Below are 14738 nucleotides of genomic sequence, written 5' to 3' on the forward strand. Positions count from 1 at the left end.
CTTCCATACAAGGCTGTACCTCCTTAAACAGCGCCACCTGCTGGAGACCCAGTGCTCAAATGCCAGAGCCTGTAGGGAACATTTCTCAGTCAAATCACCATGATCCCATAGAAAGAAACTTGCTTTCCGAATCTAAATACATGCTCTCAGGTCAGGACCCTGCACACAAAACTTAAGATAAACCACTGAGTCTCTGAGCCCCTTAAGGAAGTTTAATGTATACAAGAATCCCCTAAGAAGCTGTTACATGGAAGGCCCTTCTACAGTGTATGGGGAGGCCCGGCATCCCGCACTCCTAACAGCAAGATCCAGGTGAGGTCATTCTTATGTGTTCCTGACAGGCTTAAGTCAGGAAGTGCCCGGCCTGAAAAGATGGCCATGGGTCCTGATCTGCAGAGCACAAACAGACTGGTGCTCTGTCATCAAGGCTATTTATTAAGTTAAGAGCTATTAATTACATGTGTCTCATTTCTGTTTACTGTGAGGTTTCTTTTTGGGGGGGGTATGGGTCATCTAGCTATTCTATCAGCTATTTATTTTATCTCCGTAGTTACAAGGAGTGTCCTCCTAACAGGCCTTCCCTAGGGGTATCCCTGATTGTTGAACAGGAAGCAGACTCTGGTCCCAAGGAGCTTGCTGTCCCTTGGGAAGACAAAGTAGAAAAGAAGCGTCTAGCTTCGAGTTGGCACGGTGGAGCATGATCTGTCTGCCACAATGACAATTATTGCTAACAACAGTTGGCTGTGTCCGACAGCTCATGAAGGGCTGAAAATACACACCAACCATGTGGGGATCACGTGTTACTGTGGAAGCCTGAGACCCCGCCTGTGCTCTTTGACCTCTGCATCACTGCCCCTGCAGAGACCAGCCTCAAATGGTGATGTTTAGTCGAGGGTACCAGCTCTCCAACTGGTCACAGAGCTAGCCTGCTTTTTCTTTCCCCAAGCCAGCGTGCTTTAACCACAAAGAACTCAAGCTTCCCTTTGGACATGCTATTTTCTCCACAGCCTGCCTGTCTTTGAGTCTCTGTCACATACAAGTGATGGGACTGAAGTGACGGAGCTCTGAGTCATTAGTCTCTGTTTCCTGTCACTTGTGTGGGCATCAGTGTTTCCCCTAGAACTAAATACTTAACAGTTATGAATTCATTCACCTGCTAAAGCCCCATGATATATATTATATATGTATACATATATAATAATACATATTATATTATGTATTAATAACACATAATATATAACATTTATATAGGGATATTTATATATAATCCTATTTATATTTATCCATATTTTATTATTTTGTGGATAAGGAAGGCAGGCATAGGGAGGTCATCACATAGTTCCAACATGGCTGGTCAAGGAAGGACATGGTTGAAACCTGAGCAGTCTGCTCCTCAATTCCTTGGTCTTGATCATTGTACAGTACTTCCCTTTCTGGAAGCAATCAATGCAGGAGGGATGTCAAGCCTGACCCTACTCAATCTGGCCCTGAGATTATTAGCTATCTTCTCCGTGGAGGGCTAAGACGTTATCTCTAAAAGAAAACCTATTCCTGAAGTAGAAAACCTATTTTCAAAGAGAATAGAGATGAAAAGTTGTGGGGAAAAAAAAGCTTCATTACCAAAAGCAACTTTTGGAGGAAAGGGTTTGTTTCACCTTATGGCTTCTAAATCCATCAATGAGGGAAACCATGGCAGGAACTCAGGGCAGGAACTCAGGGCAGGAACTGGAGTAGAAAGGATTGCTGATTACTGGCTTGCTCAGCCTGCTTTTTTAAAGCACCCAGGACCACCAGTCCAGGAAGTGGCACCACCCGCAATGATCTCAGTCCTTCCACATCAATAACCAATCAAGAAAATGTACCACGGGCTTGCCCATAGGCCAGTCTGATGGGGGTATTTTCTCAGTTCATACCCCTCTTCCAAAATCCCTCTAGCTTGCATCAAGTTGGCATAAGACTAGCTAACACACTAAGTGACCGTTAACCTGAGATGTGACAAGCACCACAAGCAGTTACAAAAACAGAAACATCCTTGCCACCCCACCCTCATTACAGAGCCAAGCAGTTACAAGCCACTCCATACCTAGTTTCCAGGTAAAGGATAACTAGTCCAAACTCATTCTAGATGAATCCACTGACTGGAGTGACCATTGGTTTGTTGTGATGAGTGGGGTTGGGGGAGTACCTGTAAATTTTCATGATAAAAGACATTTTGGGACTTGGAGTTGGGCCACCTCCCCTCAGAAGTAGAGGTAGATTTATTCACATTTCCTCCACGCCTCTTTCTCTGATTTACTTATTCATACTCAAGGTCTCCAGTTTCCCTAAATTGTCCTTGCTGGCTTTGCTGAACTTTAGCTTCAGCCTCCTAGGTAGCATTACAGTCCCAGGCTAGGATGCTAACTTTCTTGATGTTTGCCTCCCCCTCACCACCAAAAAAATAAATAATAAAAAATAAAAAAAAGAGTGGTTCTTAAGCCCTTGACAAAGACAAGTCTGAATTTAAAGCATAAAGCCTACTTGCTTTTCAAAGGCGGTTATATACATTTCAAAGAGAAGAGATCGAACTTGTAATTATAGCTCTTCTAAAGTCAATGCTCTAAGAGAAAGGAAGAGAGGGGAATCCTTTTGACAGGTTTATCTCGTTTGTTTGCTGTTGACAGGACTCTATTAGGTTCAGGTGAGCCTTGAACTCGTGCCTCTTCAGTCCTACAGTTCTATGCCTGGTCTTTCCCCCTTGTCATCAGCAGAAAGAATTAAGTCTTTTTAAATCTGTCTTTCCCCTTATGCATCCTAAAGGGAGGATGTGAATGACTTCACTCTAAACTCACGTAAAGGAAAAGCTGAGTCACTCAGACCACCTTCTGTCTCTTGAGTGTCAGCTTCCAGGCCTCTAAGGCTCAAGGACTGAACTAGATGCCCCCGGGGTGTCCTTGTGGCACATTCTCCAATTCCAGCTCTTTGTGGTCCTCTCAGACTTTGATATTATTTGTAGCAGTTGGGAAGGATGACTCAACCTGTCCTCCCAGCGCTGGGAAAGCTGAGGCAGGAGGACTGCTCCAAATTTGAAACTGGCATAGGCTACATTGTAAGTTGCAGACCAGCCTGAGTTACAGAGTGAGGGCTCCCGCACTGCACCCCATCTCAAAAGTGTGTATATACATCGTCCACAGAGTGTTGGGACTGTTGGGAGGTTTTGTGCCCCGTCTCTGGCAGGGGTGAAGGGATTTGTTTACAGTGTCCGACACCTGCCAGACTAGTTTTTCAGCTGCTTATTGGCAGCCCAAGCTGTATAATTTAGACACTGGGCTCACACAGCTCCTAGTGTGCAGTGCACCGTCCTCGGAGTCAGTACAAGCTGGCTGCAGGGTCGCTCTAGATATTATCTTCTGCTAAAATTAGCAAACTTCAGACCTATTACAAAAAAACAATCCAAGAAGAGCCAGAGACACCTAGTTAAAGCATACAGGACAGCTTGAGCTGTTGGTTCCAGAATGGCCACGCTTAGCACAAAAGCCTTTTCTGAATTCTGAATCATTATTTAATTCGGATACTCAGAAATGAAATTCCTAGGTTGAGAGCAAGGGTGTATACAATGTACACACATATGTAAATCCGCTACTTGGAGTTGGCTGTGAGAAACTATTTAGGGAGGAAAGATTGATTCTGCCTCCCAGTTTCAGAAGGTTTCAGTCCATCATGGCAGGGAAGACGCAGTGGTGAAAATGTGTGTTAAAGGTTGCTCCCGTCATGGTGGACCAGAAAGCAGAGCATGAGGCTGATGGAACCACATACAACCTTCAAAGACCCATCCCTAGTGAACTACTTTGGACGGTCTGGAGCTAGTTTCCTGAAGCTTCCATATAACCAGCTAGGGAACAAGCCCTGAAAACATGAACGCACAGGAGGGAACATTTCAGATTCAAACCATAACTCTCCATGTATAGTTTTTCCTTAAAAGTACTTTACCAATGCACATTCCATCATGGATATTTTTTTTGCACATGACTTCTTTAATACCTGTGGGATTGCCTTTTAATGAGCACTAATAATTAATTATTGATGGGAAGGGTGTGTCCGTTCTGAAGGCGGTCTCTTCTTCACTTACCTGATAGCTAATCCTGGCGTGTTCAAGTTTGAAGTTTGTAAACAGTAACCATGGTACAGAACATTCACACTCTCTTCGGGGACCCGTCCTTACCGTTTTTTCCCATCCACAAATGTCATGAGGTTAATGGGTAGTCTCTTCAAACTGTCTGTGATTTTTCTCTTTCCTTCTAACCCTGATTTTAAATTACATTTGGAGGATATTATTAGCTTAAGAGCTCTGTTTGGTGTACAGCTGAATACTGATGAGAGAGTAGGAAGCGAAGCCCTCTGGGTGCGGAGATAGGCAATGAGGAGCAGTGTTTATCAGAATGCGCCAGGCACACCTTCCCTGTTGCCTTCCCGAGGCTGGAGTAAACAAGGCTTTTCATAATAGCTGACTGTGAATATGAATTACTTCTATGCTGAGGACGGAATTTATGTGCTCAGCCTTCTTTTTATGAGTTCCGGTTACACTCTGGACCTGCAGGACTCACCTACGTGTGCCTGAAGCTGGAGGAGGGTGGAGGCGGGATGTTCATACTACGAACATCCTTAGAATGTGAGTCTTAGAAAGGACAGGGCCACTCACCCAAGGGCACATTGTTTCAATGCAGATCGCTATTGAATATTCATTCAACTATTGTCCATGCTGAGCTGTGCCGTTCTATGCCATCTTCAAGCTGCCCATAAACTGGGATCAAATACATACACTAATGCCAGAATGGTGGAAAAGACTGCGGAATCCCTTCCTAGCATTTCAGAAAAGGCACAGTTATTAATTGATATTAAAGATGGCTCAGTGGGTAAGGGTGCTTGCTGCCAAGCCTGAGGAACTGTGTGTAATTACCAAGACTCTTACGGACTGATGAAGAGGACTGTCTACTGCAAGTTGTCTCTGTCTCTCTCTGTCTCTCTGTCTCTCTCTCTCTCACACATACACACACACACACACACACACACACACACACACACACTAAATACAAATAACGTTTGTGAATACTAAGACATTTAGTGCTGCTTTGGATTGACCCAAAGGATGATTGAGAGCACCAAGATCTGAATTCAGAATTAGAGTTCAGTGAATCTTGCATCTCTTAGCCATTCAGGCAGCCATGTTATTTATCTGTCTCTCTCTCTCTCCCTCCCTCCTGCCATACACTTTGCTTCAAGTTCTCTGTTTTTCTCAGCAAGGAGTCACTTGGACGTACTAAGTGAGTCATGAAGTGAGTGGACCCAGGATGCACATCATAATTGTGGAATAGAGATTAGCGAGCATCTCCAAGCTTTCTGTGTCTGCAGCACGGACACGGGAATGCTGTCTGCTTTTCTGGATACTTTAAATGGATCATAGGCGTATGAAGCACCAATCAGGTTACAGAGCTCTGAGTTGAGCTTATTATTATTAATCAGTAGAGTATAAAAAGGCTGCTGTGGTTCTACTCTCATCCGAGTGTTCCCTGTTGATTTTCACCCTGTTCCAAGAATTCCAGAACTTGGAAATTGGCTAGCACCTCTCAAGCTGACTCTCAGAATCAAATTAGAGCAGCTGGATGAAGTTCTTAGAACACAACACTGCTCAACAGAGTTTAGGCCACCTATGAAAGAGCCCTGGAAGAAGGCGCTGCTTATGTAACGAGACTACCCATTTTGCCGTGAATTTTAAGCTGCTTTGTTACAATCACCTGGTCTTAAGGAACTCTCCAGAGCCCTAACTCTGCCGTTAGCACACCCTAGTTGTCACAGTCAGCTCACTCTAGAGTGATCAAGAAGACATTATGGAATTATCCGAGGAGAGCATTTTAAACCTTCTAATCCAGTATCCAATAAATGAATGGATAAGTTGCCAGACAGTTCCTTACCATGGAAATATCAGGAGTCTTTACGACTTACAAACCAGGATTCAAATTCTAGTTGGATGACTTATTGTATGCACATCTTTGGAAACCTTGTTTGATCTCTGGCTTCAGTTCTCCAGCTACAAAAAGAATAGCTACCTTGCTTCATTTTGAGACAGACCCAGAGATAATAGAATACATGAGCCAAAGACAAGATGTACAACTGCAGTTTGAGCTATTCGGTATATTAGTATAAGCTGATAATTGTATGGAAGAGTGACTGAAACATATAGAAGTTATATATTATTTATTTCCTGAGTATTTTGCAGGTTGGTCATTGATTGCCATAATTTCTCAATGGGAATGAGAGACTACACATATTCATGTATTTAAGAGACATTTCTAAATCACAGGACATGGTGGAGTGGCATAAGAAACCAACCAAATAGTTGTTTAATCTCTAATCTACATGTGACCCCAAGAGAGAAGCTGTGACAGAGATTGCATTTGTTAAAATGTTTCTATGACACCTTAGTCCCATGCCAGCTCCACTGCCCCCTCCCTGTCACATCACCTCGGATCTAGTGCACACAATCTAAGGAGGCAGGAGGAGAGAACAGTCTCTTCCACAGAGCAGGACTTCCAGCAAACCAGAGTCCCCAGAGCCTGGACCAGCGCTGACTTACAGAGGACCTGCTACATAGCGAATGCAGGGTCGAACAAGAAAGAATGACTTGATTTCGTCACCGCAGTTTGCCAGTCCAGGATTTACATTCACTGTCAATAACTTTGCCATGGTGTTTGAAAGAATCACCTGGCATCACAACTTCCAAATCAGAGGAGCTGTTTGCCATAGGTTAGTTCTGATACTATTGGCACACAAATGCACACACACACACACACACACACACACAAAATGATGGGTGACAGAGAAACTGTTCTGAAAATTCAGAGCCACCAATTTCCTCTTGAGAACGGATGAGAAAGGATTAGTTGGTACAAGAGGCCTGCCACTCGAGTCATTAGCTCCCTTTCTAATGACCACCAGTTTCTATCATTAGTCTTACTTATTCCCATATTAATGATACCAGAGTGGTCCACGCAGGATATCTGTATATATCCGTGTCTATCTGGACACATGGGACCCTTTCCATGCACAAAACTCCGCGATAGTATCATTATAGGCCTCTGTGGTGGTGATGGTGTGCACGGCTAATGCAGGTGTGTGCACATGTGTGCACAGGTGCATGTGCCCAGGTATGCATGTGTAGAGAGCAGACGTTGACGTTAAAGTGTCTTTAACATCACTTTCTACCTTAGACAAGGTGCTGCAGAAGCGCCTTCTGCTCTTTCAGCCAATAGCCGCTGAAATACCAGACCACTGGGGCGTGGTCTATTTCTCTTTAAAAAAAAAAAAAAAGAGCAGAAGCCCTCTGCTCGCTCTCTTGGTTCCAGCTCTTGCTCCAGTGACTAGACTCCTGTCCGGGCTGTCGGTGTTCTCTAAGTTTTTCCCCTAAATAAAGACCCCTTTGAATCTAAACTGGTGTGGGGTTGATTCGCACATTAACAAGGTCTTTTCACTTGGCCTGAAACTGGCAGTTTCAGCTAGAATGGCTGTCCTGCGGGCTCCTGGGGTCTGCTTGTCTCTGTGTCCTCACTACTGGAGTTATGTATGCAGCCACCTCAGGGCTTCCATGTGGGTGACCAGGATCTGAATTCAAGTCTTCATGCTTTCCCAACGAGTGCTCCACCTACTGAGCCCTCTCTCCAGCCCCACCTGGGGCTTTTATGATTTCCCCCACAAGGTGGTTTCTCTCAGGACCAAAACCCACAGATACTTCTCAAAAGACGAGTCAAGAGATTTGCTGGTGATCTCTGATATGATGGCACATTTGGAGTGTTGGTTTTGCCTCAACAAGTCTGTGTGATTAGGCACTGATGTTTTTGTCTGGTGCAGGGCAAGGTTGAAGCTGAGTTCCACTTGGTCACAGCAGAAGAAGCCGAGAAAAACCCTGTTGGAAAAGCCCGGAAGGAGCCCGAGCCCCTGGCCAAGCCCAAGTGAGTATGACTAGGCTGTAATGGAGAACCTGGGGCCAAGGGCAGGGCGTCTGCATCCCCTTGGGGTTTCTAACGCCCTGGCATCTCCTGTTACCGCACAGAGAACACAGGAGTCAGGGCCAGGAGGTTAGTGCCATCCAACCTGTGGAGTTTATTGTTTCTCTAATTGAAAAATGCCCTAAAGATCCCAGACTGTTTGCAGAGGGAGCAGCAATAAGCACCTGTAATGTGGCTCAGCAGCCTTCCTTTCCCTCATGTTATGTGCATGGAATTGCTTAGGAATTCTCTAACCAAATTTACAGGATTGACTTAACCCTCTCACACTTGATCAGAAACTTTTGCTTCATTGTTACATCTGTTCCAGTTGGGGTTTTTGAGAATAGCACAATATTCCAGATTAACTTGTGCCCATCTATCAATTTGGTCACCATGACACAAGCAGCTAATCTACTTAATTTTGTCTTATTTCTTTCTTTTTTAATGACGAAAACATTTTCTTTCTGATACATCACTATTTAAAAAACTAAATGCCCAGAGTCAGAATTTTTAGAAAAATAATAATACTTGATTGCACTTGATTCTTGATTGCATACTTATTAAAAACTGAATGTCCAGGAAATAAGTGTGTAAAATGCCTTTTGGAATTATGTTTGCCCTGTCTCTTCCCCAGGATACATGATCCCCTCCGCACCCATATTCCACCTCTTACAATGTTAGGACGTAATGGGTGTTTAGTTACTCACTACCTCCAACTTGCTTTTTGAAGCATCCATTTCAACCCACGTTGCTCACAGAGACCATGACAGCACACATAGGGTCTGCAGAGGCTCAAGCCAAAATGGGGTTGCAATGCTGAGAGGGGGAGGTGGACACAGGCTCCCATTCCTAACCAAGAAGACATCTACAGCTGATACCAGCTTGCAAAAGAATAAGTAGTTCTCTCCAGTAGAGTCTCACTGGGCATATAAACCACACTTCAGGGCAGGCCCCATGAACGGCAGTAGATGGCCAACACAAAACCAACTCAATGGTATTTTTGTAGACTTTTTTTGTCCCATATTGCTTTGTTTGAACTTTTTTTTGTCTTATTGGTCTTTTGCTTGTAATATTACAGCTTTCAGTTTTGTGTTTTTATGGATTTTGTGTCTGACTGTCTAACTTTCTGTGTGTGCCTTTTTTTCTTCCTTTCTTTCTCTCTTGTTTAATTCTGGTTCATTTTTTTGTTTATTTTCTAAATAGAGAAAGAAAGGACAGGGAGGATCTGGGGGAGGTTGGGAAGGAGAACCATCATTATACTATTTGTATGAGAAACTTTTATCAATTAAAAAATAAATAAAAATGAAAAATACTTTGAATGGTACAAAAGAAAAATAAGGCATTAGCTATATCTTCCAGAAGCTTCCCATTTATTTAGGAGACTCATAAAATAGTTATGAGAGTATAGAAGACTAATATACTATGCTCAGAAAGAGGGCCAATCAAGGTGAGGCCAGGAACTCAGGGTGAGGGGATTCCTAGTGGACTGAGGTGGTCAGGGTAGATTTCATGCAGAAGGTGAACTTGAGCTGGTCATAGAGGGACAGATGGGGGATGGAGGGTGTGGCCTTGGGCTGGAGAGATGGCTCAGCCGTTAAAGGCTAGGCTCACAACCAAAATATAAGAGGGTGTGGCCTTTGGGCTGGGTTCTAATGAGGTTCTGGTTTTATTCAGAGTAACCTTTAACCCCAGGAAGGAGTCATTGTGGACCATTGGTAACCTGTAGAATGGCCTTTCATCCCTATTCTTAGACTTCTCCTATGGGTCCCCAGAAAGAGAGTATCACAAATGTTTCTTGGGAGTTTGACCCCTTCCCTGATTTCTTCCCCAGCCGCCCAGACACCTCCTTCTCGTGGTTCGTGAGCCCCTTCAAGTGCCTGTACCACCTCATCTGGAGGAACTACAAGAAGTACATCATCATCGCCTTCATTCTGCTCATCCTCATCGTCTTCCTGGTCCTCTTCATCTACACCCTGCCAGGAGCCATCAGCCAGAGGATCGTTGTGGGAAGCTCGTAGGGGCAACACAGAGCACAGACCTCTCTTCACGATGTTCTCCTAGGTTTCCTATGTGACCCTCTGAGATCATGTGCTGTGGCAAATACTGAAGGGACAGACTGAGGGGGCCCAGGAACCAACCCTATGTCTCAGGACAAACCAGGTTTTCTCTAGGAAGACTGGACTCCGGCCGTCTCTCTCTGCCCCAGTCCCTGCTATCATCCTTCAGACCCCCAAGTCCCAAGCCTTGTTATTTCCCATGAGTAATCTGCAACAATCAATGACTCTTTCATCCAGGCCAATCAACAGTGACCTCACATTGACCTCAGTGAAACTTTTCTTTATGTACTAGATTCTATTAAGAAAGGTTAAACCCTGAGTCAAAGATTCTATTAGGAGCATCATATTTCAAATAAAATGTCTTCGTAAACAGACTGCAAGTATTTAGCAAATTACTAGCTGTTTAACATGTCCCAAAGATCACTCGGTTTCACCTTCACAGTTACAGGACACATTCACTTCAGGCTGCCAAGTCGGTTTGACAAAAATGTGTATCGATCATCTAAAATACTTCATTGCTGAAATTCCCCCCAGAGACAAAATGCAGCTGGGTTACCTTCTAAGTCAACTGAATGTGTGCAGTAGCAGGCATGAGCTTTGAGAAGTTCACTTTAATTTGCTCTATGGCAGTTTCCAAATGGAGTGCTTATAATTTATCATAAGATATATGGGCTATAATGGTGCATATATGGGGGGTCAGGGCAGGTTCGCTGCCACCCAGTGGGAATCCTCATTTGCTAACTATACAGCCTCCCACCAAGTGTTGAGTCCCCACTGGTCATATGACGACAATATGAATGACCAACGCTGCCTCTGCTCATCCCGGTCAGCAGGAGAGCCGGGTCCTAACGTGAGTCTCAAGTACAGAATGCAAGAACCAGTCTGAGAAATAATAGCTTATTCACTTGACAAATGGCATCAGTGTGTCTCAAAAGAAAACTTCTGGTCTCCAAAGCAGAGTCCCTTGGTCCATGCTATCTATAGTAAGGGTTGAAATGAGAGCCTCTTTTCTCAGACACAGTGAGAAAATAAAAGAATTGGGATGTTTGGCCTTGATCCCTTGCAGGACTTTTGCCCCCATAAATTTTTCTTCCTCCTGTCACCGAAGATCATGTAGGGTAGCAATGAGGAAACTAAGTTTAAGTAGGGGTTCCCTTGTTGGCAATAGAGATGTCACGACTATGGCTTTGTTTTTTTCTTCCTTCCTTCCTTCCTTCCTTCCTTCCTTCCTTCCTTCCTTTCTCTCTTTCTTTCCTTCTTTGAGATGGATCCTGGTATAGTCCGTTTGGATCTCAAACTTCCTATGCAGCCAAGAATAACTCTGACTCCTGATCTCCCCATTTCCACTTCCCAAGTGTGAGAATTGCAGGCACACCCCTCCAGGCTTGGCTTCTTGTGTCTATTTTAACACCATGGCATAGCTGTAACTTTTCTAAGGGCATGGGTGCTTACATCTACAAAGAAAATCATTCTAGAAAGTCCCTGATCCATCAAGAAACAGGCAGTATGCTTTGGGACATTAAAGAATACCAACTTGTAGTGCTGGTGTTCGAACCCAAAGCCTGCCACATGCTGGACAAGCATTCTACTGTTGATTGACGGGCCGTGTGGATTTAGACTTGAGCGCCGCTCACTCAGTTCTGGCTGCGAATGCTCTGACTCTGGCAACTGTAGGTTCCATGTTCCTGAAGGGCCGAGAAATAGGAGCTTGGCAGTGTTTCTCGGTGAGACTGGCTGCAACAGTGGTGGCTCCTTCCTACAGTGCAGTAATGTACATCCATCGTTAATGGGGAGGTCAGAATGTTTGATGCCATGGGGCATATGTACTAGATTCATTAGAAGTAAGAGTTTGTAGATCTATTAGAAAACTATGGACAGCATGCTGTAAAAATAAATATATCCACAACGATGAAAAAACATCTAGAGAAATATACCAACATGAATAGTGGTGAGCTAAGCACCTGTAACCTTTTCTTTGCATTCTTGTTTTTCTATTTTCCCCCAAAGCTTCTATAATACATATGTAGTAATTCAATGTAAAAATTTAATAAGCGTGAACTTACCTCTGTTTGTTTAAAAATATTTATTGTCTCCCATACGCCGGCAGTGGACATAGGGCAGAGATAAGCATGCGAGGCCAGATTATCAAAGGATTTGTGTTCTAGAAGCTTCCCCAAAATGACTGCTTTATCTTCAAATAATGGTTCTTCCAAGAAGGCAGTGAACAGCGAATGTGTTCCAAGAACGAGGCTTTGGAAAAATGCATACGTTTCTGGCATTGTTGGAAAGAGGCTATTATTTTTAGATAAATTTCGATGGAAGGGCAGGTGCTTTCTGGTGAGTTCTGGAAGGTAAACTCTCAACAAAACGATGCAAAACATTGAAACAGCTAAAAACGCAAACAAGAAAATTATCTGGTAATCCCTCTAAGTGAAATAAAGTCCATCAACTTCCCCTTGGTGTCAAAGATATCCAGATGCTACAAAGCCCGGTGGCAGCAGGCTTAGAAGCATTTCAGAAATGTGTGAGATGGAGTTGGTAAGCAAGGATAATTTTGGCATCAGCCATGGCTTGTGTTCTATACATAGGATATCACATATGGCCTGTCCTGCAAAGAAAAATTAAACAAAGTAATGTTCTGCCAAATTATGCAGCCCTGGTCCTAAAGATAACCAGTTTTTTTAAAAAGAATACCCATTTCCCAAGTTGACATGAGTCCCTACCTTTGTTTTTTTTAATAGTTTAAATGCATTTCAGAATGCTTTTTATCTTTTTAAACAACATTTAAATTCTTTCCCCACAAACAATGCAAGACAAAATTGGCCCCAGAAGCAATCCCAAGCATCCTATAGGATTGGATATCAATATGACATCACACCCTAGAAACATTTGGTAACCTCTGTTCTTCACTTCTGTTGTAGACACCCTGGCCAGAGAGAAAACTTCTCACTTACTTTTTAAAATCGGTGTGTTTGGAGTGTATGTGTGTGTACATGTTTGTGTGCTCATATGATCATGCACATACAAGTACATGAGTGTGTGCTTGCATGTGTGTGTATGTCACTCACAAGTGCCACAGGCAGCTCTCTGACATCTTGCCCTATCGGTCTCCATTTTTATTTTTTGAGACAGGGTCTCTTTCTGAATCCAAAGTTCACCAATTACATTAGGATGACTAATCAGTGAATGAACCCTGGAGATCTGCCAGTCTCTGTACCCCAAGGACTGGGATTACACACATGACCACTGTAACTGACTTACACACATGACCACTGTAACTGACTTACACACATGACCACTGTAACTGACTTACACACATGACCACTGTAACTGACTTTTACACAGGAGCCGAGGATCCAATTCCCCAGCCCAGCAAAAAGGTGCTTTAAAGAGAGGCACTTGTGATCAGACTATTGAAACAATGGCTCCCCAAAAGCTGGAATTTCTCCAGGAATCTCTAGCTGGGGCAAGGGAGGGAAACTGAAGCCTGGCGCCAGCCAGAGGGAGACCTTGCTTCCCTCAAGAAATGACAGTTCCGACAGTGGGTCAGATCACCCTGGAGGAGAGAGCTGGCAATGGCAGGAAGCAGGACTGTACACTGGCTGGGCCTGCCGGGTCACACGTGCCTCTTGCTCTCTGTCTTAGCATTCATCTATGTCAAGACCGTGAAAGCAAGACTTGGGGTTGCTAGACATTTTTTATTTGCTCCTCTTCCCAACATGGTCACGTTGAGTAAGACTCCTTTCTCTGCTTTCCACTATTACTTATCTCCTGGATTGGTAGGTTGAGGGTGGGTGGCCAACCCTAGCGAGTTAGGGCTGCCAGGGCACAGGCTTTGACCCTAACAACTCCGGTAATTCATGATACACAAACAGGCATCACAAGGTCCACCTCACGGTAGGGCCCATCTGACCTTCTTTATTCGCAGATAATTACTGAGTCTTGTTCTCATGTGAGACACATGGACACTGGGGACAACAACGTGCACAAATAAAGTCCTAGCCAAACACACGGCACATGGAAAAAAAAGATATAAACCAAATAATCACACATTCCCAGCTATGGATGGATGTACCAAACAAGGACGAAATATTGAGAACTGAGACAGAACCTCACAGAGGGACCTCCCTCCAGTCCAAACACTAGGTAGGCATCCCAGAGAACCAGCAGCCGAAGGACGATGTGATCCAGAGAAGAGAACACTCCAGACAGAAGACAGCGCATGCAAAGGTCTTGTGAAAGGAGTGAGCGAGGCCATGGAGGAGCATCAAGGAGACTGAGATAGCAATGGGGGGCAGAGGGTCTAAGGTGGGGCTGCAGCATCAAGCGGGGGCAGCATCCTTAAGGCCATTAGTCTGTATTTGAAGGGCAATGGACAGAGAAGCAAGACTAGATGCTTTACAGGACGACACATAGAGAACAGATTGGAGCCACCGAAGTCCTTCCCTTAGGGACCCGACTTCACTTGGTGGAAGTAACAGAGGTGGGCAATGAACAACAGAGATTGTATCTCGACGGTTCCAGAACTCTGAGGGAGAATGCAGAATCTGGTGTTGCCTTGTGACCCAGGACAGCTACCTGCACATCAGAAGCTATGCTGGGCCAGGACTGTGTTGTGAGATGATAAGCCCGATTCCAGAGGGGCTGGGAAATTTATCCTAGA

At 44.2% G+C, this 14738-nt stretch overlaps 1 protein-coding gene across 4 annotated transcripts in view; it reads left to right on the forward strand.

Moving 5' to 3' along the window:
- Fer1l6 (fer-1 like family member 6) overlaps positions 1–10449 on the forward strand; it is a 154169-nt gene extending 143720 nt beyond the window's left edge. For all 4 annotated transcript variants that reach the window (XM_085678956.2, XM_085678958.2, XM_048457343.3 and 1 more), the window contains 2 exons: positions 7882–7982; positions 9850–10449. In XM_085678956.2, the coding sequence (XP_085535082.2) occupies positions 7882–7982; positions 9850–10036 (288 nt within the window). In that variant the 3' untranslated portion in view covers positions 10037–10449. The remainder of the gene's footprint in view (positions 1–7881; positions 7983–9849) is intronic.
- Positions 10450–14738: the final 4289 nt, after the last annotated feature.

The sequence above is a fragment of the Myodes glareolus genome, chromosome 19 (genome assembly GCF_982192425.1).
Source record: "Myodes glareolus chromosome 19, mMyoGla1.1, whole genome shotgun sequence".
Taxonomy (NCBI): Eukaryota; Metazoa; Chordata; class Mammalia; order Rodentia; family Cricetidae; genus Myodes; species Myodes glareolus.